The sequence below is a fragment of the Urocampus carinirostris genome, chromosome 20 (assembly GCF_059441175.1).
Source record: "Urocampus carinirostris isolate Australia breed hairy pipefish chromosome 20, RoL_Ucar_1.0, whole genome shotgun sequence".
NCBI classification, from domain to species: domain Eukaryota; kingdom Metazoa; phylum Chordata; class Actinopteri; order Syngnathiformes; family Syngnathidae; genus Urocampus; species Urocampus carinirostris.
In genome coordinates, this window is record NC_142368.1 from 1,159,065 (window position 1) to 1,184,880 (window position 25,816).

At 44.4% G+C, this 25,816-nt stretch overlaps 1 protein-coding gene across 3 annotated transcripts; it reads left to right on the forward strand.

Moving 5' to 3' along the window:
- Window positions 1-25,095, forward strand: LOC148345932 (adhesion G protein-coupled receptor F5-like). Of its 3 annotated transcripts, XM_088325295.1 has the most exons (21): window positions 1-126; window positions 2,484-2,520; window positions 2,648-2,692; window positions 2,758-2,931; window positions 3,893-4,063; window positions 4,155-4,199; window positions 5,242-5,920; window positions 5,981-6,135; window positions 6,800-6,906; window positions 6,976-7,034; window positions 9,389-9,528; window positions 12,320-12,529; window positions 14,688-14,891; window positions 14,969-15,112; window positions 18,857-19,035; window positions 19,111-19,275; window positions 21,237-22,631; window positions 22,694-22,735; window positions 23,799-23,864; window positions 23,936-23,996; window positions 24,077-25,095. In XM_088325295.1, exons 1-21 carry the CDS (start codon window positions 31-33, stop codon window positions 24,139-24,141), a joined length of 4,239 nt encoding a protein of 1,412 aa, XP_088181421.1. In that variant the 5' UTR covers window positions 1-30; the 3' UTR covers window positions 24,142-25,095. The 3 variants fall into 3 exon arrangements, with proteins under 3 accessions (XP_088181421.1, XP_088181419.1, XP_088181420.1); XM_088325293.1 differs by having other exon boundaries at window positions 5,242-6,135; XM_088325294.1 differs by having other exon boundaries at window positions 2,669-2,692; window positions 5,242-6,135.
- The last annotated feature ends 721 nt before the right edge of the window (window positions 25,096-25,816 follow it).

Below are 25,816 nucleotides of genomic sequence, written 5' to 3' on the forward strand. Positions count from 1 at the left end.
GAGTCAGTCTTGTTTTTTGTTCTCTTAGGGATGGCAATATCCAAGTACGGCCTGATCATTGTTCTCTCGGTGGCGGCTTTTCTTATTTTGGAAAATGGATATTTCACAGAAAAATCGGAGTCAACGGTAAGATTTTTCACACTGCACTTGACTTTCTTTGAGTTTCTGTACTGTTAACCTGTAGGTCTTTTCACTGGGCAATTGGCTTTCTTTGCCGTTCTTTACTGTTCACCGGTAAGGTTTTTTTCACTGCATTTGGTTTTCCTGGCGTTTATGTACTGTTCACTGGTAGGTCTTTTCCCACTGCACTTGACTTTCTTTGAGTTTCTGTACTGTTCACCTGTAGGTCTTTTCACTGGGCGCTTGGCTTCCTTTGCCTTTTTGTACTGTTCACAAGTAAGGTTTTTACCACTGTACATAGCCTCCATGGTGTTTCTGTACTGTTCACTGGTGGGTCTTTTCACACTTTACTTGGCCTCCTTTGCGTTTCTGTACTGTTCACCTGTAGGTCTTTTCACTGGGCGCTTGGCTTCCTTTGCCTTTTTGTACTGTTCACAAGTAAGGTTTTTACCACTGTACATAGCCTCCATGGTGTTTCTGTACTGTTCACTGGTGGGTCTTTTCACACTTTACTTGGCCTCCTTTGCGTTTCTGTACTGTTCACCTGTAGGTCTTTTCACTGGGCACTCGGCTTTCTTTGCTTTTCTGTACTTTTCACTGGTAGGTCTTTTTCACACTGTCTTGGCCTCCTTTGCCTTTCTGTACTATTTACCTGTAGGTCTTTTCACACTGCACTTAGCTTTCTTTGCCTTTCTGTACTGTTCACTGGTGGGGCTTTTTCACACTGCCCTTGGCTTCCTTTGCCTTTCTGTACTGTTCACCAGTAAGCTTTTTTCACTGCCTTTGGTTTTCTTGGCGTTTCTGTACTGTTCACTGGTAGGTCTTTTCACACTCCACTTGGCTTTCTTTGCCTTTCTGTACTGTCCACTGGTAGGTCTTTTTCACATTGCACTTGGATTTCTTTGCTTTTCTGTATTGTTCATCGGTAAGCTTTTTTTCACTGCATTTGGTTTTCTTGGCGTTTCTGTACTGTCCACTGGTAGGTCTTTTCACACTGCACTCGGCTTTCTTTGCCTTTCCATACTGTCCGCTGGTAGGTCTTTTTCACATTGGACTTGGATTTCTTTGCCTTTCTGTACTGTTCACTGGTAGGGCTTTTCACACTTTACTTGTTTTCCTTTGCATTTCTGTACTCTTCACCTGTAAGTCTTTTTACTGGGCACTTGGCTTTCTTTGCCTTTCTGTACTGTTTCCCGGTAAGGTTTTTTTCGACATTGCACTTGGCCTTCTTTGCATTTCTGTACTGTTCACCTGTAGGTCTTTTCACTGGGCACTTGGCTTTCTTTACCTTTCTGTACTGTTCACTGGTAAGCTTTTTCACACTGCGCTCTTTGCCTTTCTGTACTGTTTCCCTTTTCTACAGAGCTAGCACGTGATTAGAATCTTCCGTAACTTGACATGAAGGACTGAATACACCTTTTCTCAGAAAACGAGCAAAATGAAAAAAAAAAACAATCAAGCTCGGCTTAATTTTGGATTGCAATTGTTTATTGTTGGGGAAACAAAACAATTGCATTCTGACTCCATTTAGACAAGTGATTCGTGATTCGCTACTTTGTTGATTATGGTTTTTGTCCTGTTTTCATTTTCATTCCCTTCACCCTTTTTCTCCTTTTTTCTTCATTTTTCTTCATTTTTTCCTTCCTATTTTTTCTTCCCCCCCTTTTTTTCTTCTTTTGTTCTCCCTTTCCCCTTTTTCTTTTTAAAATCATTTTCCCCCTTTTTCCTTTTCCCTCTTCCTTTTCTCAAATGTTTTCCCTTTTTGACCCCTTTCCCCCTCTCCCCTTTTCTTCCGCTTTTTTTCCTTGCTTTCATATTTTTGTCCTTTTTATTTCTTTCGCCTTTTTAGCTTGTTTTCCTTATTTTCCCTTTTCTGTTTTTTTTAATTATCTTTACTCCTTTTTATATTGTTCCCCCTTTAAGACTCGTTTCCTCTTCTCCCCCTTTTCTTTACTTTTTTCATTTTCTTTAACCCTGTCCTTTCTTTTCCCCTTTATATTTTTATTTTCTCTTTTTCTCCTTTTTTATACTGCTTTTCCCTCTCCCTTTTTCCCCTCCTCTCTTCCCCTCTTCTTTTCATATTCTCTCTTTCCCTTCTTTCATCTGCTTTACTCTTTTTCTTTCCCCTGTTTTTTTTACTTTTTTCTCTATTTCCCTTTACTTCATATTTTTTGTATTTTTCTCTTCCCCTTTTCCTCTTTTTTTTTTACATAAGAATCACTTTCAACCTAAAATGCCGCTCTTAAATACTACAATGATTTTTTTTTTGTCCCAAATGTGAAAACTATCTTTATCCATTCTGAAATTTTCAATGTTTCGCAGCTTATTGACCATTTCTTGTATTTCCTTGCACACTTTTGAAGGAAAAGGTAGAAAAGCGCAACCGGGATAAGAGACAAGGTGAGTGCAAACGAATAATCTTGGATTCGATGTACATTTGATATTTTGATACGGTGCCTTGCGGTACAACCGGTTTCTATTCTAGCACACAACCACTTTATGTTTGTTACTTTGTACTCTTTGGCAGCTCTGTCGTTTAACACAACAGGGAGCGACGCCTTGGGACCGACAAGTAAGAGTCGACCCGTTTCTGCGACAAGAGACCGCTCCTTCAAAATAAAAGACTTTTTCAAACAGCTTCTAACGTGACGACGGCGCCCGTCTCGTTTATCAACGAGTACCTCGTCATCTTGGAGCTGAAGCTCACCGACGAGAAGGTCTTAAATCTACTGAAGGCCCGACTGGGGAATATCAGTTATCCCCAAGCCATCAACAGCTTCTCCAAACTCTGTAACATCGACATCACCACGGGTGAGTGATAAATGGGGCGGGGCCTATAAAATACATCGAACTGTCACTCTCGCTTTCCCTTTGTCAGTCCGTCAACAAACCTCTGCCTAGCAAGACGTGAGTTTTGACTCTGTTCGGTTTCCTGCCGGTGTTTCCTGTCCGGTATCGCTCCCGTCTATTTTTGTCGGGTTTATTATTATTCTCCAGTTTTGTTCCCGTCTTGTTTGTCATAGAGCAAATGGAGCTATATGACCTAGATTTATGACCCTCACTTAATGCCTAAATATATGGTACGTGTCGTCACTTCTTCTGTCCTTTTTTATTTTGTCGCAACAACGTCTTATTTAAATGAGGGGGCGGGTCCAACCGAGGGAGCCTTTTCAACTACTTGTCAAGAACGGGAACAATAGGAGAACCCAAACGCGTGACGTTTCTCACACAAGCTTTTATTTTACGGGAAATGGGGAGTCATCCACGATAGGCAGCAGTCTGGCGTGGAATGACAGGAAGCCAGAGGCTGACGAGACCGATACCAATCGCAAAAGCAGATATCGGACAGACGGGGTCGATACCGGACGAGACGGGACAGACAGGATTGATATCAAAACTGGATATCGAAATTAAACAGGACAAACAAGACGGGAACGAAACTGGAGATTGATATTAAACAGGACAAAATAGACGGGAACAATACAGGACAGGAAATACCCACAGGAAACAGGACCGAGTCAAAACCTACGTCTTCCAGGTGCAGAGGTTCGTTGACGGACTGACAAAGGGCAAGTGAGAGCACTGAAATTAAACAGAAGGGAGACCAATCGAGCCGCAGCCAGTGCCAAACGGGCGGGGCCAATTGTTGACGTTTCTATAGCAACTTTTTCTAGCTATTCCTTGTCTACTCATTAAATAACTCTTTGTTCCTTATCGGATACCGAGGGTTTCTGATTTTGTTTTCGACTTTGTTCCTCTCCGACCCAAATAGTGTGCAGCACAAATAACGGGAGTTCTCGATGCCTCTGCGAGGAAGACTACGGTTTCCCGTGCGAGCAGTGTCACCTGCACGGATCCTGCGACCCCTACGCCAATAACACCTGTACCTGCATCGAGGGTCTGCCCCCTGGTGGAGGATTTTGCCAAAACCTCCTTTCGCTCGGTAAGCCGTTGGACTTCTGTATTATTTGCTGACCTCGGATTGCGTTAAGAGGTTCTGTTGACCGGGTTTCTCGTTGATTCTACTTTTAAAGGTTCTACGGGTTGTCCCTCTCCGACGACTACTGCTCCAACACCAGGTAAGCAAGACGGTAACGCTTTCAAGCAGGAAGTGAGGCAAGGTGCTTATTTTGATGACAGAATCGGGATTAAAGTCACGAACAAACAAGAGGTCACAAAACATAAAGTATGTCCAAACCGAAAAGACCAAAATGGAAATGCAAGGAACAAAGTAACAAAGAAAAAAAAGGGGTCACCAAACAACGGGCGTGTCCAAACGAAATCAAACCTGACGACGTCCGAACCGGAAACAAAGACCAAACTGGAAATGGAGATGCGAGGAACAAAGTCAAAAACCAAGAAGGAGTCAACAAACAAAGAACATTCCCAAAAAATATCAAACCTGACGACATCCGAACCAGAGACAAAGACCAAACTGGAAATGGAGATGCGAGGAACAAAGTCAAAAACCAAGAAGGGGTCACCAAACAAAGAACATTCCCACAAAATATCAAACCTGACAACGTCCGAACAGGAAACAAAGACCAAACTGGAAATGGAGATGCGAGGAACAAAGTCAAAAACCAAGAAGGGGTCACTAAACACAGAACATTCCCACAAAATATCAAACCTGACAACGTCCGAACCGGAAACAAAGACCAAACTGGAAATGGAAATGCAAGGAACAAAGTAACAAACAAAAGCAAGGGGTCACCAAACAAAGGGCGTGTCCAAACGAAATCAAACCTGACGACATCCGAACCAGAGACAAAGACCAAACTGGAAATGGAGATGCGAGGAACAAAGTCAAAAACCAAGAAAGGGTCACAAAACAGAACATTCCCACAAAATATCAAACCTGACAACGTTCGAACCGGAAACAAAGACCAAAACAGAAACGGAAATGCAATGACCCGACGCAGTGTTCTGTCCGAGCGGTCGATATACAGTCTTTGGATAATTAAGGACAAGTGTGTTGAGATGGATCTCAGGCGTGTCTCGCTCCATGGCGCCCTCTAGGGGAAAGGAAGGGGACGTTTATTTTATCTATTAATTAAGGAACAAAAAGCATCACGCTACGTCTTCTACTTTTCAATTGAACAATGTTTCATCTCTTTACAGACACAACAACTTTAACAAGTCTGATACCACCGACGACTGTGACAAATACTACAACACCGCCAACGACTAATACTACTTCCACAACACCGCCAACGACTAATACTACTTCCACAACACCACCAACAACTGTGACAAATACTACAACACCACCAACAACTAATACTACTTCCACAAAACCACCAACGACTGTGACAAATACTACAACACCGCCAACGACTAATACTACTTCCACAACACCGCCAACGACTAATACTACTTCCACAACACCGCCAACGACTAATACTACTTCCACAAAACCACCAACGACAGTGACAAATACTACAACACCGCCAACGACTAATACTACTTCCACAACACCACCAACAACTGTGACAAATACTACAACACCACCAACAACTAATACTACTTCCACAAAACCACCAACGACTGTGACAAATACTACAACACCGCCAACGACTAATACTACTTCCACAACACCGCCAACGACTAATACTACTTCCACAACACCGCCAACGACTAATACTACTTCCACAACACCACCAACAACTGTGACAAGTACTACACCACCAACAACTAATACTACTTCCACAAAACCACCAACGACTGTGACAAATACTACAACACCGCCAACGACTAGTACTACTTCCACAAGACCAAAAACCACTGTGACCAATACTACTACTACTACTACCACACTGCCAACGACCGTGACTAATACTACAACACCGCCAACAACTAGTACTACTACTACCACACTGCCAACGACCGTGACTAATACTACAACACCGCCAACAACTAGTACTACTGCTACCACACTGCCAACGACCGTGACCAATACTACAACAACTTCAACGACGAAAACCCCCGCCGTCCTCGAGACCCCTGCTGCCAAAGGTGAAGTCATTATTTGTCATGATCCAGAAGTACACTTGGTCTGAAAATATTTGGAAAGTGACACAAATGTTGTTGTTTTAGCTGTTTACATAAACACGTTTCAGTCACAGGGGCTAAAAGTTCTGCAATTTGAGACTTTCTACATCTAAATAAGTGTTTAGAATAATTTAAGGTAGGGTAGGTAGAACAGGTTTCTTCATTTTGTTGAGGTTTTTGAGTTTCTACTTGAACGACCAGGCGCTGTTGTGGGAGACCAGACATCAAGGCGCGGTTGTGTGAGATAGTTGAGCCCGGGCGGCTTCTCTGGCGCGCCCATGGGAGTAGCCGACACGCCATCATGCGGGGAGAAGACAACCGATAAGAGAAAGCTCAAGTTAGCTGCAGATGACACATAGCCAATAGGGGAACATTAGGATGTCTTTGCTTTGGTTGTTAAATGATCCTGGGCCACTTGGATAGAGGTCGTCTCCTGTGGAATTGCCAGCTTCCTGGTCATTTCTCTCTCAAAACGAGCGCGCATCATTTTTGGATGAATGTAGGTCGTGTTTGGTTAATGGAGTCAGATAACTAATACGAACATTTTGATTGTTAAAATTCCAACACTGCCCATGAGCACACTCTTGACTTTTAGAAACAGTATTTGATTCGGTGTTGTCCCTAACAGTCATCGAATTACAAATGAACATCAGATTGGACAAAGTCTACACACCCGATCTGGGCGACAGTAGCAGCGCGGCTCACCAGGGTTTTAAAGCTCAGATCGAGCCTGTGGTAGGTCGGCTTTTTGGGAAAGGCCCCCCTGGTCCCGATTCAGTCCCTAACCTCTGATTTCTCTCACAGCTACGTGAGGAATACGGAAAACTGAGCGGGTTCGACGATGTTTTCGTGGCAGCCTTCAGGTACGGTGCAGAGCGAAAGTCTGGTCTCCAAGAACTTTTTGGCATATTACGGACTGAAATCAACAACACGCAAGAAGTGGAATTAAATTATTACAAAAAAATAGGTGTTACAAAACTATTCAGCTCGTCCGATTCACTCCAGAAGTTCCCTGATGACTTCTGAAGGATCCAGATCCTGGTTATCCTAGGATTACCTCGTGTGCGGTTCCTTCTCAAGGTTTCTTCATTTTCCTCATGCTGAGATTTCGAGTTTTTCCTTGCCCTCATGTAGGTTTTAGATCAGGGATGATGTCATCATAGTCTGTGGTCTGTACAGCCCTTGAGACTTCTTGTGATTCTGGGCTATGAAAATAAACATGACTTGACTGTGTGCCGGGGCGGTACGGCAGCGCAGTGCTTAGCCCGTGTGCGGCACAGTTCTGAGGTCATGAGATTGAACCTCCTGTGTGGAGTTTGCATGTTCTCCCCGTGCTTGGGTAGGTTTCCTCCGGGCACAAAAACATGCACGTCAGGTTGATTGGCCTAACCAAATTGTCCCTCGGTGGAAATAAGCGAGTGAGTTGTCAGTCTCTGTGTGCCCTGCAACCGCTTGAGGGTGTCCCTTACCCACTGCCCGAAGACAGCTGGGATGGGCTCCAGCAACCCCACGACCCTACTGAGGATAAGCCCTGCAGATAATGGATGGATGGATGACCGTGCCATTGGGTATCAGTTCATATCAAAATGTAGAGGGCAGTAAGCCACTGCAAACCTACCGAGACTTGGCCGTCCCTCTAGACCAGGAGAAAGCAACCGAGAGGACCATTATCACATTGGATGACCTGCAAGCTTACACAGCGCAACGTTTTAGCATTTCTTAAACTGAAATCGGACTCCGAAGACACTTCACGTGTCTTGTTCGAAAACCCTTCCAGTTGGAGCATGTTCTAAAGTCAGGGAAATGATATGGTCCAAATATTATTGAATTTAGTCGAATGAAAGAGTTTAACAAATCGATCTTTCTTCCTTGCCAATCACAATCGTGTGGAGAAAGAGAGCAACGGGGTCTCTGTTATAATTCATGCCGAGGAAATGTTTACGCGCCATGTCCAAGCCTCTGGCTGATTGGTTTGCGCCGTCGACGATGGAAATTTCCCAACCATGGTTGAAAAATGGGAGGAAGGGTGATAGGACGTGCCGGGCCCATTTTTCTCCACTCCAGGCGAGGTGATAAATCATTGTTATCGGCATTAAATGGAAGGAAAGGCACGTTACAAGGCAAAGTGCGGCTCACGACAAACCTTCTCTCATAGTTCGCCCTCAAGGCTGAGGTCAAACTTAGGACAAGTATTTTTAGTATGAGTGGAATAAAACAGCGTATAAAATAGTATATAACTTCAACAGCTAAGGAGGGAAAATCCATGCATAAAACAACTATTGGTCCTTTTATGCATAAATCTGCCCTTTTTGGAAGAGTGGAAAAGAATAAACCCTTTTCTGATAGAATACCATTAAAAGACCTGTTTGGTGTTTGCAATAAGCCACATGGAAAACACAAATAACACTTTGAGCAAGGTTCTCTGGTCCAATCAGACCAAAATGAAACTTTTTGGGCTGAATGCAAAGTGTAACGTTTGGAGTAAGAGGAAAATATCACACCCCCACTGTCAAACATGGTGGGGACAGCATCATGCTCTGGAGTTGCTTTTCTGCAGCCGAGTCTGGTAAGATGGTAAGAGCAGATGGGTAGATGGATGGAACCAAATACTGTCAGGATCGGAACTGAAACAGGACCCACTTGCGTAACGTTTACCGCAAGTTTTAATTGAAGAGACGAGGAAGGGCTGCGCTCACGATCCAATGTTCGCTGGAAACGGGTCTTACTCGGTTTGTGATCCGAACACGGAAGTGGACCTTCCGTAGCGAGCGATGGCGGTGTCAGGAACGGGAAGACTGTTCGGTAACCGGGACTGGAGAGCAAAAACGTGGATGGGGTCGAAAACGAGTCGTAAGGCAGAACGGGAGAGTAGACACGGTCGAGATCAAAACGGGTCATAGCCGAAGACAAACGGGAGCAAAGACGGGACAGGCGGGAGCCAGGGGTGGAAAAAAAAAGCTTGCCTTGAAAAACTGAGGTTCGCAGACGGACTGACAACAGGAAACGGATAGGAGTGGGTTTAAATAGGGACAGGGAGCCAATAAGAGTCCGGGGCAGTTGGCGCCCAAGGAGCGGGCACAGGTGATCAGTCATCATGACAAATACATGGAAGTTCTGGAAGAAAACCTTAAGATACTTGAGCTGTTTTGAAAAATTTCTGTAGGGGCCAATATTTATGCAACAGCTTGAGCTCCAAATGATTTCTTTTCCCTCCCAGGCCGGGGAGCGTGATCGTGGACTTCACTGTTCGAACCACACAAGTGAACGTCGGGGAACTGATCGAAGTCAATCAGGAAGTCTTTGGCGCATTGCAGACCGTCGCTCCCGTTCTCGACCGTGTCATGACACGTATCGCCAGTAAGTTCAACTATCCTTTACGTCAACTGCTCACTAACGATCCACTTTTAGAGCTAGCTACGGTTTTAGCTACTATTTCAGAGGGTTATTTATTGAATGAACAGGACAAAAATAGACGGAAACAAAACTGGAAACTGAAATGAAACAGGACAAAATAAACGGGAACAATGCCGGACAGGAAATACCAACAGGAACAGGACTGGGTTGGTTATTTTCTTTCTTGGGAAAATAAGGACAAACATTAGGATCATCAAAATACTGAGAGTTTCAAAAGTCTCAGGCACATTTTGATATGGAGTGTCTCGGAAACTGTTGAGGATATGAAAAGCTTGTAATTTTTACGCGCTAATGCTAAAATAACGCCGAAAGCGGCAGTCGGACTCACTGAGTTCTTTCGACCCTGACTTTCTCCTGTCCTGATTCCTGTGTGATTTCCAGCTTCTACTTCCTTATTTACTTCTGACCGGACATAACTTCTTCAGTATCTTAAAGAGCCAGTGTTATAAAACATTCAATACGCTCACAGAACATCCCAACTAAAACCTAGAAGAGAATCACCCGCCTTCAGACGTTTCCCTTTTTGTAATTTTCACCTCTAGAGTGACCTACCTGATTTGGCACTGGTCACACTCCTTCTGCCGTAAGAGAGTAGAATGTCTTTTTGGGTAAACTGCTCAGTCAGCAAAATCAAAATTGCTTCATCAACTTTTTTCGGCCATTCTTTTTACATATCAGTCCACCCTTCTATCTATCTATCTATCTATCTATCTATCTATCTATCTATCTATCTATCTATCTATCTATCTATCTATCTATCTATCTATCTATCTATCTATCTATCTATCTATCTATCTATCTATCTATCTATCTATCTAGACATCTATCTATCTAGACATCTATCTATCTAGACATCTATCTATCTATCTAGACATCTAGACATCTAGACATCTATCTATCTATCTAGACATCTAGACATCTAGACATCTATCTAGACATCTATCTATCTAGACATCTATCTATCTAGATATCTATCTATCTATCTAGACATCTAGAAATCTATCTATCTAGACATCTATCTATCCATCTATCTAGACATCTTGTCATCTAGACATCTTAAAAGGATGGATGTCTATCCATCCTTTTAACTAGACATCTATCCATCTATCTAGACATCTATCTATATTGTTATAGATATATAGATCTATCTATCTATCTATCTATCTATCTATCTATCTATCTATCTATCTATCTATCTATCTATCTATCTATCTATCTATCTATCTATCTATCTATCTATCTATCTATCTATCTATCTATCTATCTATCTATCTATCTATCTAGCTAGCTAGACATCTAGCTAGACATCTATCTATCTAGACATCTATCTATCTAGACATCTATCTAGACATCTATCTATCTAGACATCTATCTATCTAGACATCTATCTAGACATCTATCTATCTAGACATCTATCTATCTAGACATCTATCTATCTAGACATCTATCTATCTAGACATCTATCTATCTAGATATCTATCCATCTATCTAGACATCTAGACATCTAGAAATCTATCTATCTAGACATCTAGACATCTATCTATCCATCTATCTTGACATCTAGACATCTTAAAAGGATGGATGTCTATCCATCCTTTTAACTAGACATCTATCCATCTATCTAGACATCTATCTATATTGTTATAGATCTATCTATCTATTTATCTATCTTTATTGTTATAGATCTATCTATCTATCTATCTATCTATCTATCTATCTATCTATCTATCTATCTATCTATCTATCTATCTATCTATCTATCTATCTATCTATCTATCTATCTATCTATCTATCTATCTATCTATCTATCTATCTATCTATCTATCTATCTAGACATCTATCTAGACATCTATCTAGACATCTATCTAGACATCTATCTAGACATCTATCTATCTAGACCTCTATCTAGACATCTATCTATCTAGACATCTATCTAGACATCTATCTATCTAGACATCTATCTATCTAGACATCTATCTAGACATCTATCTATCTAGACATCTATCTATCTAGATATCTATCCATCTATCTAGACATCTAGACATCTATCTATCCATCTATCTAGACATCTTGACATCTAGACATCTTAAAAGGATGGATGTCTATCCATCCTTTTAACTAGACATCTATCCATCTATCTAGACATCTATCTATATTGTTATAGATCTATCTATCTATTTATCTATCCTTATTGTTATAGATAAATCTATCTATCTATCTATCTATCTATCTATCTATCTATCTATCTATCTATCTATCTATCTATCTATCTATCTATCTATCTATCTATCTATCTATCTATCTATCTATCTATCTATCTATCTATCTATCTATCTATCTATCTATCTATCTATCTATCTATCTATCTATCTATCTATCTATCTATCTATCTATTTATCTATCTATCTAGACATCTATCTAGACATCTATCTAGACATCTAACTATCTATCTAGACATCTTTCTAGACACCTATCTAGACATTTATCTATCTAGACGTATAGACATCTAGACATCTAGACATATAGACATCTAGACATCTATCTAGACATCTATCTATCTATCTAAACATCTATCTATCTATCTATCTACCTATCTCTAGGGACATAGATGAATAGACGTACTTATGTCCTAAACGAAACCATTATCGCCACCCTCGTTTTGCTCGCGGGTGATCACGGAACAGTGGCAGCCTTGAGTTTTTGTCTACCGCTTTGTATGTTTTCCGTTCCCGAGGTGCAAGCAGGCTCCAGATTCCAGCGCTGACGTACACGGGAACCTCCATGAGGTTGAGATGTAATTTGGACGTCGACGTCAACTTGGGAAGCGCCGATCTCGTGTGGAAATTCGAAGGGCAGCCAATCACAGCGGGCGGACGGATGGCCATCGATTCCTCACCTCGATCGTCCGACCTGACCGTAAAGGACGTCATTCGGGCTGATGCGGGTGAGCCCAGCACCCTAAAAAGCCAAATTGGGTTACCTTGTAATGACTCTAAAAGGTTACGAGTGTTTTAAGTAATGCTACAAGGGTAAACCAACCAAAATAACCAATGAGGGTGTCACGAACCAGGGCAGGAAACAGGATTGAGAACCCAATAGCGTAACGTACTCACAATTTTTTAGGGAGAGGAGGAATGCGTGCACCCTCGATCCGGGGATCGATAGTCGGGGAAGTGGATTGATATCCAAACAAAAGAGTGGTCAAAATCAAACAAATCAGGCCAAAAGTAAAATAGGATCATATGCAGGCAAGTTCACAGACTAGGCATTTCACAGAGTTCAACAGGAGTCTTGCAGAAGTTTCCCAGACGCTCAGACAACCAACGACTCAAAGGACCGCGTTGAAGTACTCCCAAGGAGCAATCACTCAACGCGTCTCAGCTGGTGTCCATGAGCAGGGCCAATTGGGCACCGTGGTAACCACGACAGAACCCGGCGCCACCCGGCTGGGACCGACTGGGCGGCATGGCAACCGTGACAGAGGGCTAACGGTAGCTAACCCTGGCTGATCAACGAAGGGATCAAAATCAGTGAGCAGCCGGGCTAACCCGGGACCCTACAACCAAAAGCTGCTACAGTTTCGAACGTAAACCTGACTTGGGATAAACCAATGCACCCGGCAGGCTAGCCAGCTAGCAAGCAACACATTGGGTGTGGCTAACAGGAGCTAACCGGGATCGATCGACGAAAGGCGGTTGTAGCCCGGGCAGAAAAACGCCAGGCCATCCGACCAAAAACACAGAGTGAGCAACCCGGCTAATAGGAAACAAACAACAAAAACTAGCTACGGCGACAAACCCGAGCCTGCCAAGGAATAAATTGATGGCCCTGACAGGTTAGCCGGCTAGCTGGCCAAACAACTCACTGTGTGCAGCTAACAGGAGCTAACCAGGACTGATCACGCAAGGCGGTAAACTGGACGCCAGCCAACCAAAATCATGCAGTGAGCAGTCAAGATAACCGGGAACCGACATCAAGAATTCGCAAAAGTGAAAAATACAAACCTGGGCCCGGAATAACACAATGGACACGGCAGGTTGGCCATTTAGCCAAAAAACACTGCTATCTGTCACAAACCAGGAACGGAGACAAGACCCAATAGCATTTGTTTTTTATTAAGAAAGAGAACAGAGCTTGCATCCACGATCCGAAGATCGGCCGTCACGGGTAGCAGATAGCAGGAACGCGGATGTGGCACTTCGAGGGTAGTCGTAGACGGCGAGAAAATGAGTCGATGGCCAGGACAGAGGAACAAAAGCAGAAACTGGTCCAGAAAAGAGGTCGGCAACAGGTATCAGGCAGGAAACAGGGCAAAAACAGGTCAATGGCCGGGGCGGAGGAGCAAAACAAAAAGGGTCCAGAAAAGAGGTCGGCAAGAGGCATCAGGCGGGAAACAGGGCAAAAACAGGTCGATGGCCAGGACAGAGGAGCAAAAACAGAAACGGGTCCAGAAAAAGGTCGGCAACAGGTATCAAGCAGGAAACAGGGCAAAAACAGGTTGATGGCCGGGACGGAGGAGCAAAAGCTGAAACGGGTCCAGAACAGAGGTCAGCAACAGGTATAAGGCAGGAGACAGGGCAAAACCCGGTCGACTACCAGGACGGAGGAGCAAAAACAGAAACGGGTCCAGAAAATAGGTCGGGAACAGTTATCAGGCAGGAAACAGGGCAAAACAGGTTGATGGCCGGGACGGAGGAGCAAAAGCAGAAACGGGTCCAGAAAAAGGTCGGCAACAGGTATCAGGCAGAAAACAGGGCAAAAACAGGTCGATGGCTGGGGTGGAGGAGCAAAAACAGAAACAGGTCGAGAAAAAAACGATTGGAAACAGGTATAAGACAGGAAACAGGGCAGGATAGTGTCGGAGAGTACCAAAGCTTGCCTAGCTGAGAGCATAGGTTCACAGACGGTCCGACGGGTTCCTTTCAGAAGACGAGTTTAAAAAGAGTCCAGCAGCCAATCAGGTCCCGTGGCTTAAGTAACTGCTCCTATGAAGAGGAATAAGAAATAAAAAGTAAAGTAATTTAAAAATGGCCCAAGACTTACTCAAGTTAATGTAACGGAATAAATATAACTCGCCCCTGCGTTTATCTTCCTTTTTCCAGGTATTTACGAATGCAACTTCGTCGGCAACGGTATCACTTTCGTTCAAAGCGGAGTCGCGTCCGGAATCCGTCCGGCCCCCGTCGTACGAGTCCAGAGCCAAGTCAACGTTGCCTGTTCCCAAGCGGCAACGCAACTTCTCCGTTGTTGCGTCCAGTCCCAATATCGGGTCAATTGGTTCCGGGACGGCAATCTTTTGTTTTCAAGTAAGCCGGCAAAGAAAAGAAGGTTTTTCCAGGTTTTTTGAGGCTTTTTTTCCCGGTTTTGGAACTTTTTTACCCAGGTGGCGAAACGGAAGGGACGAGTTACTGCATTTCGCACCGACCCGCGCTTACTGGCTGCACAAACCGAGATTTAACTTTCGTATGTCGGGTGGAAGATCCGCCAGGGTTTAACCGGATCACCACCCTGACCACGTTCACTGAAGGTAAGAGCTCGCCTTTAAATTCAAATCTATCGCCCCCCTCGGTTTAAATGCCCGTGCTCTGTAATGGGCTCAGATGTGTGTGAAAGCAGGAACACACCAGGCAGGTCCAAGATAAAGATGTGGGAAAGTTCAACGCAGGAATGGCTTATAAGAAGCTTTCGCAACATTTACACATTTCCCGGAGCACGATGCGAACAATAATGACAAAATGGAGAGAGTGTTGAAGATAAGACCAATTTGTTGAATCGTCTCGTACGTGTTCAAAGAAATGCAGGAATCAAAATGACATAAGAGGGAGTTCTTTTTATTGATACACAATTTCAACAAGAGACTCAGCGAATGAAAGATATGCGTGTGTCTTTATAGTTTTCAACATAGCACGTGTACCCGGTTTGGCCCCGTCCCTTTTCACGCCTGAAGGCGTAGATGCCCAGGGTTCCGTCCTTATTTGGAAGTGTTTTTAAGTTTATGCCAGTTTATGTCACCTTGCCCTTTGCCGTTATCTGTTGTCCTCCCTTAAGGAGGATTGTTTATACTAATTCGTCCTTCGAGACCTTCCCGAGATGTCAACAACATTTCTCCCAACTGTAAGCAAGTCTTTCTACATTTCTTTCTAAACTTATGGAAATTTATTCTACAAATGCAAGTTTATTTTCTACAACAAGAGCATAGAACCGTTTCAAACCTACCAAGACCTGGTTGTCCCTTTAAACTTTTGGCCTATACAAGGAGAAGCGACCGAGAGAACCATTATCACATTGGATGACCTGCAGGCATACACAGTGTTAGGAATTTAATATTAAAATGTAGCGTTTACCAAATTACCTAACAATGCATGCTTGTTTCTTGATGGAAAAATAAACAAGAGACCGGCGTTTCCGCACGGGGGCAGATTTAATTTCTTAAACAATTTAACTAAGTGAACTCCATCGAGTATGGCCGAATTAGCCGAATTAGTGTCGCTCGAGTCTCTGTCTAGCCTCCTCTCGCGATCTTCGCTTCCTGCCCACATTTTTTCAGCAAGCTGGTGTGCCGGCTCCTCCCATGGGCGTGCCAGGAAAGCCCCCACGTGGGCTCCACGGCTCCACCACCTCGCCTCGATGTCTGGAAAAACTCAAAACAACACTAAGCGTTTCTACGTCATCAGGGGCTTGTTCTCCAAATATCGCCTGCTGTCCTCTGTCAGTCCTGTTATCAAAATTCCCTAGTCACCTAGCGTGGCCTGAAGCCCACTCAGTGAAAATCTTCATTCCACTCAATGAATGTAACTTGTATTTCATCGTATAAAATCCTTTATAGTAAAATGTATAAAATCCTTCAACAGCTGAAGTGGGACACTTTGGGCATAAGACAACAATTAGTCGTACTCTGCATACATCTGCTCTTGTTGGAAGAGTGGCAAGTAGATAAACCTTTCTAAAAGAATACCGAAAAAGGCCTGTCTGGCATTTACAAGCTGCCACAAATAACATATGAAACGAGGTGTCCGAGTCAGATAAGACCCAAATCCTTTTTTGGGGGAGGCTAAATGCAAGGTGTTACGTTTGGCGTATGAGTTACACTGCACTATTCCCACTGTCTAACATGGGGGTGACAGTATCATGCTCTCAGTTGTTTTTCTTCAGCATGGCCTGGGTAGATGGTTACAGTGGATGGGAAGATGGATGAAACCAAATACAGGGCAGTTTTGGCAGAAAGACCTAAAAGTGTGGCGCAGATTCACCTTCCAACGGGACAAGGACCCTAAACATTAAGCAAAATCTAAAACGGAATGGTTTAATGCTAACATTATACAGATGTTAGAATAGCCGAGCCAAGGTCTTAAAGAACATTTATGGAAAGGTCTGAAAAATGCTGTGCAGTAACAATCACCATTGTATAGTTTTTTTGGTTTATTTTTTCTTTTCAGTCCTGTTGCAACAAACATTGCATGACAGGATGAACCAAATCACCTTGAGAAGAAAACGGGGATGACAGGTTCAAGTTTAAGGCTTTTAGAGACCTGTCCCCAGAATAACTTTAACTCCTCCTCGCTATCTAACAAGAATATAATGTGTAGAACCGATGACACGCGCATTTTTCTGCAAAAAATGTTAAAGTTAAAATCGGGATTGGACGTGCACCGAGAGTGAGCTACAAGGGCCCTCCCATCCCCACTTCCATCGCTTCATTAAACCTTAAGGAACTTGAGCCGTTTTGCAAGGAAGAATGGGCAAATATTTCAGTTTCAAGATGAGAGACATACCCCAACAGACTCGTGGCTGTGATCGCAGCAATAGGAGCTTGTACAAAGTTAAAACTAGATAGATAGATACTTTATTGATCCCCGTAGGGAAATTCACACTTTCAGCAGTCTACCCCGTTGTTTATTAACAGATGAACATGATGCCCTAGGGGTGCTTGTAGCGGAGCGGATGACGTCACGCTAGTCCAAAAGTTCGACATCCCTGCGGCAGATGGAAATCTTTTCTTTGTGAAAATCCAGGGATACACCACCTCGTGTTAGCAAGTCCGCCTCCTCTCCGATTCCCCCCGGCTTTTGTGTCTCTGTTTACTGGCGTTGAAGCCGGACAGCTCCGGGTGGCTACACGTTAGCGTCCGGCATGCTAAACGTGAGCCACGTTTCCGCAAAACACAGCAACTGCGCTCCCTGTGCGCTTCGATGTTTTCCACCAGCACTCAATGATCTTATTTGGTCGTGAGTTCGCATTTACCATGATTACAGATGGTACCGGAGACTTATAATGCCGCTTAGCTAGCTCCGGCTCTTCTTCCACGATAGGCCCCTTCATCACGCCGGCACGAGAATTCTTCAGGGCAAGGAGTTGATTCCTTGAATAGACGCATTTTTTGTGCGCTAAAACCCATGTCCATAGGATAGAAACAATCCATAGTGTAGTTGTCAAAACGGGAAGTAAAAACACCGAAGATAGGAGCAGACAATAACACAATAGGGCAGCTGCGGGAAAAGGCAGCCGCTCGTGGCAGCGCCGCTTTGAAACTCAAAGGGGCTATGATTTTTGCAAGGCCTACCTTTCAATTTTTTATTGGTCCGGTTTCTCTATACAATTGTTGATTCTTAAAAAACATTTTCAGTTTTTTAGCTTTAAGTTTAAAGCCTGAAATATGGCCATACGTCTGCAAGGTTTTAGCATTTCTTAAACTGCAATATGACTCCAAGACATTGAAGCATGTTCAAAAGTCGGAGAAGTTATTGAGCCGAGTATAGTCCACGTATTAATTTATTTAGCCAAATTACATGTTTTAACAAATCAGGTCTCTGCCTGTGCCAATCGTGTGCAGGAGACAGAGCGACGAGACTCCGGGGGCTCCTCTGTTATAATTCATGCCGATGAAATGTTTACACCCCATGACCAAGCCTCTGGCTGATCGGTCCGCGCCGTCCTTGAAGATAGGTCATCGCCCTTGCCCCCAGGCGAGGTGATAAGTCATTGTTATCTACACAAACAGAAACCAAAGACACATTCCAAAGCACAGGTGTTTTTACGACAGCCTTCTCTCAGAGTTTGCCCTCAAACACTGAAGTCAGATTTAAGAACAAGTATATTTGACTTTATGTAAGATAAAACAGTGTGTAAAATAGTATATAACTTCACGTCCAAAGGTTCTTGCAAGGCACTGTATGATGATGTGCCTGATTTATTCTTCTCCTGTCCTCAGCGTTGGGCCCCTATGTGTTCTCTTTTTGACCCCTGCTGTATATCGTTTTCTATTTTTCCAAAGTGGCCGCCTGCAACGATCCGGTTTACGGATCCGGGCGACCGGGCGATATTTCTACCGTGGCTTGCGAACCCGGACTAGAAGGGACCGTGACGGCGAGGTGCCGAGAGACAGGGGAATGGATTCTCTTAGAGGACAATTGCATCCTGTCTGAAATCAAGGACTTGGTGGTCTTCTCCGAGGTACTCCGGGGGACGGGCGAGGTGACGGCCTCCGTAAATCGTTACAATAAATACTTCGAAACCCGGCACGCTTAGGATCTGGTCGAGGAGAAGGTGCCGCAATTCGCGGCCAATCTCAGTGACGTGGTCCAGGGTGAAAAAGAAGTCATCGCAAATTCCTCCGCCACCATCTCGGCCATCGTCGGACTCCTCAGCCTCATCGCCGTCGTTTCCGAGGAAGTCGATGAGACCGTCATGAAGGTAGGATCGGTTTCCCGTATTCTGAAAACGCGCCGGCCCTATTGTGGAGAAAAACGAGAAGCTGGTAGGAACTTTCTGAGGACGGCGTCTCAACGAGGTCAGAAAATGTCTTGATACAATCGATATATAACCAGTACGTCATTAAAGAGTAAATAACTGAGTGTTTAATAAAGATCCGGGCTTCAGTCAGACAAACTGCTAGCTAAAGTAACGTTTCAACAATGAGTGTAATTATATCTCTTGTACGTTTATCAATCTTGTATTCTTTATTATTTTGAAGTCGTGTTCTTGTCTGTACTGATTTTTCTGACGAAACTAAACCACTCCCTCTCTCGGTTTGGAATCCATCCAGAACGGACGTAAGTTCTTGTCTGCCATAATCGTGTAGAATTAAACTATATACATGTATTTTATCTGTGCAAATATAGCCACTAAATAGTTTTAATAATGTCAATCCCTGACAGACTCCAAGACACTTCACGTTTCTTGTCCAAACCCAAAAGTTATTGAGCCGAGTATAGTCCACATATTCATTTTTTAGCTGAATCAAAGAGTTAAACAAATCAGGTCTCTGTCTGTGCCAATTACAATCGTGTGCAGGAGACGAGGGGGGCTTCCGGGTTGCCCCTTTTATGCCACATGGAATGGACTGTCCAAACCCCATGATAAGCCTCTGGCTGATTGGTCAGCACCGTGTCGATGCAATTTTAAGCATTGGGTGAAGGGTGAACGGTCATCGCCCTTGCCCCCAGGCGAGGTGATTAAATCATCGTTATCTGCACAGACTGAAAACAAAGAAAGCATTCCAAAGCACAGGCGTTTAAAAAGTTCCACTCAAGGCTGAAGTGACACAAAGTATTTTTGAGTATAAGTGGAATAAAACTGCGTATAAAATACTATATAACTTCACTACGTATGAGCCACTCTCGTTTTTCAGAAATTTGAGACAATATCTTGCCTGACATACATGAGAATCACCAGAAATGACCACAAGAGAGTATCAGCTTATTAATCCTTTGAATGGATTTTTATGTTCAATGACTATTTGAATGTGTTTCGAGTTATCGGGAAGATGTGTTTTACAGCTATTTAGGGTTCACTTCGACGCTTTCAGTAGGCAGGGAACGGATTAAGTGGTTTTCAGTTATTTCTTATGGGGAAAATGGGTTCGACATATGACATCGATGTCTTTTGGGCGAATATTATTTATGGCAGTAGCTCAGGAGGTAGAGCGATCGTTTTAGGATTAAGGGATCCCAGTTCGAATCCCGGCTTGTCCGTGTTACATATCGAAGTGTCCTTGGGTAAGACATTGAACCCCCAATTACCCCCAATAAGCAGGTTAGCGCCTTACATGGCTGCACAGATCACGGCCGCTATTGGGAAATGTGAAGCACAATGTAAAGCGCTTTGGGAAGTCATTGACTTGAAAAGCGCTATATAAATGCAGATCATTTCATTTCATTTCATGAGAAGTTATAAGGACTTCCAGACATTTCCACACAATCCGGTGTCACTTCTGTGGCGAGCGACGGCGGTGTCGGGAACGGAAAAGAACGGGTCGGTGGCCGGGACAGGAGAGCAAAAAACGTGGTCGGGATCAGAAACAAGTCAGAAACAAGTCGAAAGTCATTTTAAGAGCAATGTATTTGTCTTATGGTTAACTTTAGGGTTTATTTAGGGTTAACTTTGGAGGCCGGGAATCGATTCATTGGTTTTTAGTTTTTTTTATGAGGAAAATGCCTTTGAGATATGGGTAAATCTGGATACCGGCTGGATCTGTGAAGAAAATAATCTCGCATGAAGAGGGTCCATTGTAATTCTCAATAAAAGTTGGATCGGAATCAACCGGGTCGAATCAAAAAGTCCGGATCGAGTGGAACTCTTGAGAATTTGATTCCGATGAATGAGGCCCGCATTGTATTTCCTTCGTAAAGGCGATACGACGTCTGTGTACGTAGGACGTTCTGGAAACGGTGGACGTGGTGATCAGCGACGACGCCCAAGGATCCTGGCAACTCCTGCGAGACAACGTGACTCGTAACGACAGTTCCACTTTTCTGGAATCGATGGAGCTGCTGGCCGACGAGCTGGTGGGACAGTTCAGCATCCGGTCGGACAACGTCCTCCTCAACCGGACCACCTTCGACGACTCCTTCCTGGCCGAGCTCGACTCCAGCGTGGTTATCTCCATCCCTGACACGGGCGGCTCCGGCGTCAACATCACCACCATGGTGTTTGCCACGCTGGACGTGGTGCTGCCGCCTCGCAACTCCAGTTTCGACGGCACCAACGACACCGACGCCTCCGCCTCTTTCCCCGACATCCTCAACGGCGTGGTGGCGCTAGTTCGAGTCCAAGAAGATGTCCGCAACATCAGTCTGAGTTTCAAGAAGCAGAACTCGTCACTGACGCAGAACCCGCAGTGCGTCTTCTGGAACTTCTCGTTGGCCTCGGAGTTGGGCGCCTGGGACGACCAGGGCTGCTCGCTGGTGTCGGACGTCAACGGCACGGTGACCTGCACCTGCGACCACCTGACCTCCTTCTCCATCCTGATGGCCACCGACGTCCCCGAGTCTATCAGGATTCTCCTGGACGTGATCACCTACGTGGGTGTGGGCATCTCCATTGTCAGCCTGCTGTTGTGCCTCGTGATCGAAGCCTACGTTTGGAAAGCGGTGACCAGGAACAGCACGGCCTTCATGCGTCACGTGGCCATCATCAACACGGCGCTGTCCTTGCTCATCGCCGACATCTGTTTCATCATCGCCGCCTCCTACGCCAAGAACCCCAAGGAGAACCCGGGAGAAGACCACCAGGTCCCGCTCGGACCCTGCAGCGCCGCGACCTTCTTTATGCATTTTTTCTACCTGGCGCTCTTTTTCTGGATGCTGGTGTGTGGACTTCTTCTCTTGTACCGCACCGTCATGGTCTTTTCGCACATGTCCCGGCGAGTTATGCTGGCCATCAGCTTCCTGGTGGGCTACGTGTGCCCACTCATCGTGGCCGTGGTCACGGTGGCCGTCACGGCACCGGGAAACGGCTATATCCGGGAAAAGGACGCCTGCTGGCTCAACTGGAGCAAGACCAAAGCGCTTCTGGCCTTGGTCATCCCGGCCTTGTCCATCGTGGCCATCAACTTTCTCATTTTGATAGTGATCATGTTCAAAATATTGCGACGGGGGGGAGGGGAGGCGGCGCAAGCCGACGAGAAGAGCGCCCTGGTGGTGGTGGCCAGATGCGTTACCATTTTGACGCCCCTCTTCGGTCTGACCTGGTCTTTGGGGGTGGGCACCATGATCTCACCCACTAATCAGGGCATCCACATCGCTTTCGCCTTCTTCAATTCGCTGCAGGTTTGACATCCCTTTGAAGATTCTCGACTTCTCTTTCTGGAATAACTCGGCTTTTGTTTCAGGGGTTCTTCATTTTAGTGTTCGGCACGCTGCTGGATTCCAAGGTCATGTTCCATTAGATCATGTGTAGACTAGGCCTGCAACTAGTGACTATATTCATATTCGACTAGTCGCCAATTACGAAACGAAACTGCGGATTTCTTCTTGGCTCTTGGGATCCCCGGTAGACCGGCATTTTCCAAACAAATGTTCTGAGCAGGAACAAAGCGGGATGTTAAATCTGAAAGATATGAAGTGGCAAGTCTCACCGGAATACCAACAGAATCTTGAAATCACATCTTAAGCTAACAGGGAGCCAACGCAGGTTAGCTAAAATCGGGGACACGTGATCAAACGCTCTCGTCTTAGTTAAAAGCCTCTCATTTTATACCAGTTGCAAGCTTTTGACGCTAGACTTTGGGAGACCGGAGAGTAGTACTTTTACAGTCAACGAACCTCTTGAAATACCTCTTTTATGAAACAGTTTTGTACAAAAATGAAATAAAAACCAAATAGGCACAGTAGTCCGTCAGTAAAGATATAAATCTATAAACAAACCTCTGTCAGGAACAGAACGGAAACAGAACCCAATTGGATTACGTTTCTCACAAGTTTTATTAAAGGAAAGAGGAAGGGCTGCGCCCACGTTCCGGTGTTCGCTCGGCGCAGGACACGGGTCGCTCTAAACGCAGTAGCGGATCTTCCGTGGCGAGCAATGGCGGTGTCGGGAGTGGAAAACAGGTCAGTAGCCTGGACAGGAGAGCAAAAACGTGGTCGTGAATGAGATAAGCCAAGAGAGAAGAGTAGGCGTGGTCAGGATCAAAAACGCATCAAAGCCGGGGGACAGACGGGAGCAAGAACAGGTGGGAGTCAGGATCAGGGTGGAAAAAGGCTTGCCTAGTGTAATTTGACAAGGTACTGGGTAGGGCTTCAAGCTGTTTTTCCGGCTAAGATGAGTCAACGTTTGTAGAGATGATATCTACGTAGAGATCCCTCACTCCGCTGGATAAACGTGTCTCCACAATGCCGATGAGTGGTTGCAGCCCTAGTTTGGACATGATCGATGCGCGCAAATTCTAAAAGATTTGTCACAGATTCGACTGATTTTGAATTTGATTGTTTTTATAGATCCGAGACGCTCTCTCCAAACGGCTCCCCCAATCGAGCTCGGCTTCTGGATCCAATAAAACTGCAGTAAGTCCTTTGTCTGGTATTCAGTATAATTTTTTGATGGTGTTTAATATTATTTTATTGTTCTTTGTCAGAGTACAAGCGCCTTCATTTCTTCCAGTGGTGCAAATTGGTTCCGGAATTTCCGGAAACGAAGTAAGTAAAGTTTATTTTATATTTTTTTTTCTGCAAATATTTTTCTTCTCACGCCTCCTCGTTTTTTGTTGTCCATGCAGATGTCTACCGCGTTTCGGAGGCGACCACAAACTCCAATAGCTCCCAGTCCTACTCCCATATCTGAGTCGGATAAAAAAGAAAAATCACTTATTCAGTGTAAATTATGGAATAATTTAAAGCCGTACGCTCAGATTTAAGAGAATAGTAGAGAATAGTGCCATATTGCAACACAGACCTGTCTTTTTGTATAGTTGTTATTGGCGGTTTGCTGTGTTGCGGTAAATGTGAGCCCTCTATTTCTGGACAACAACACCAGGGCGATCATACTGTGGAGAATAGTGCCAGCTTGCAACAAAGACATGTATTTTTGTGTTGTTGTCATTGGCACTTTTTGCGGGGGATAAAACGTGAGCCCTATATTTTTAGACCAGGGCAAACATACTGTGGAGAATAGTGCCGGATTGCTACGCAGATGTGTTTTTTGTGTTGTACTCAATGGTGGTTGACGCGTCGCATAAAATGTGAGCCTTATATTTCTAGACCACAACACCAGGGCAATCATACTGTGGAAAATAGTGCCAGATTGCAACACAGACGTGTCTTATTGTGTTGTCGGCATTGGTGGCTGCCTCACGCCTTAATAAAGTGAGCCTTATATTTCTAGACCACAACACCAGAACAATCATACTGTGGAGAATAGTGCCAGATTGCAATACAGACATCTCTTTTTGTGTTGTCATTAGCTGTTGCCGCGTTGCGTAAAAAGTGAGCTCTATATTTCTAGATGACAGCACCAGCGCAATCATACTGAGGGGAATAGTGCCAGATTTACCAGATTGTTGTTGTCATCTGCGATGGACCAAATTGCATTCGCTTGTCACTGTTCCGGGAGGATTAAAGGAAACTCAGGCGACCTAACATTGACTCCAATGATACAGGAGAGAAAAATGTAGCGTTTTTATAGATAACTTCTAGTACTGTTTTAGATGTAAAAATTAAGAAATTGATGTGTGGGTGAAAAATTTGCAAATATCGGGAGTACGTCGAAAATAAGTCAATAAAGTACTTTTAAATATCGCGTTTTGCTTCTGTTATTTATTATACTCATAAAGTCTGAAAAAACTCATTTCTCTAGAAGGGCATTGTAAATGTTTCCAGATGTCTCGGCAATGAGCTACTCTTTTTTTTGTCCCGAAAATAAAAAAGAATCTGCCACACCGTATTTAAAGCTGCACTTTTTAAAGTGTAGCAAAAACAACTGCTTGTATTCTGGAAATTACCGTATATGTCAGGACCAGAACGGAGACAGGACCCACTTGCGTTGCGTTTCTCACAAGTTTTATTGGAAGAAAGAGAAAGGGTTGCGTCCATGATCCGGTGACTGCTGGGCGCGGGAAGCAAGTCGCTCCGAACGCGGAAGTGGATCCCGTGGAAAGCGATGACGGTGTCAGGAATGGAAAAACAAGGCAGTAGCCGGGACAGGAGAGCAAAAATGTGGTCAAGGTCGGAAACGAGTCGTAAACCAGGAAAGGAGAGTGGACGTGGTCGGGGACTGTAGACGAGGGTTTAAATAGGGGAGCCCACTTCTATCTGTCCCCCTTTGGTCAGTCCGTCTGCGAACCTCAGTTAACACTAGGCAAGCCTTTTTCGACCCTGACTCCCACCTGTCCCGTTTTTGCTCCCGTCTGTCCCCCGGCTTTGACTTGTTTTTGATCCTGACCACGTCTACTCTCCTCTCCCGGCTTACGACTCGTTGCTGATCTCGACCATGTTTTTTGCTCTCCTGTCCTGTGTTCGAC

Coding starts and splice junctions, on each gene's coding strand:
- LOC148345932 (XM_088325293.1), top strand. CDS start 31: ATGGCAATATCCAAGTACGGCCTGATCATTGTTCTCTCGGTGGCGGCT. Junction 6,136..6,799: donor CGAGACCCCTGCTGCCAAAG/GTGAAGTCATTA, acceptor TGTCCCTAACAG/TCATCGAATTACAAATGAAC. Junction 6,907..6,975: donor AAGCTCAGATCGAGCCTGTG/GTAGGTCGGCTT, acceptor TTTCTCTCACAG/CTACGTGAGGAATACGGAAA.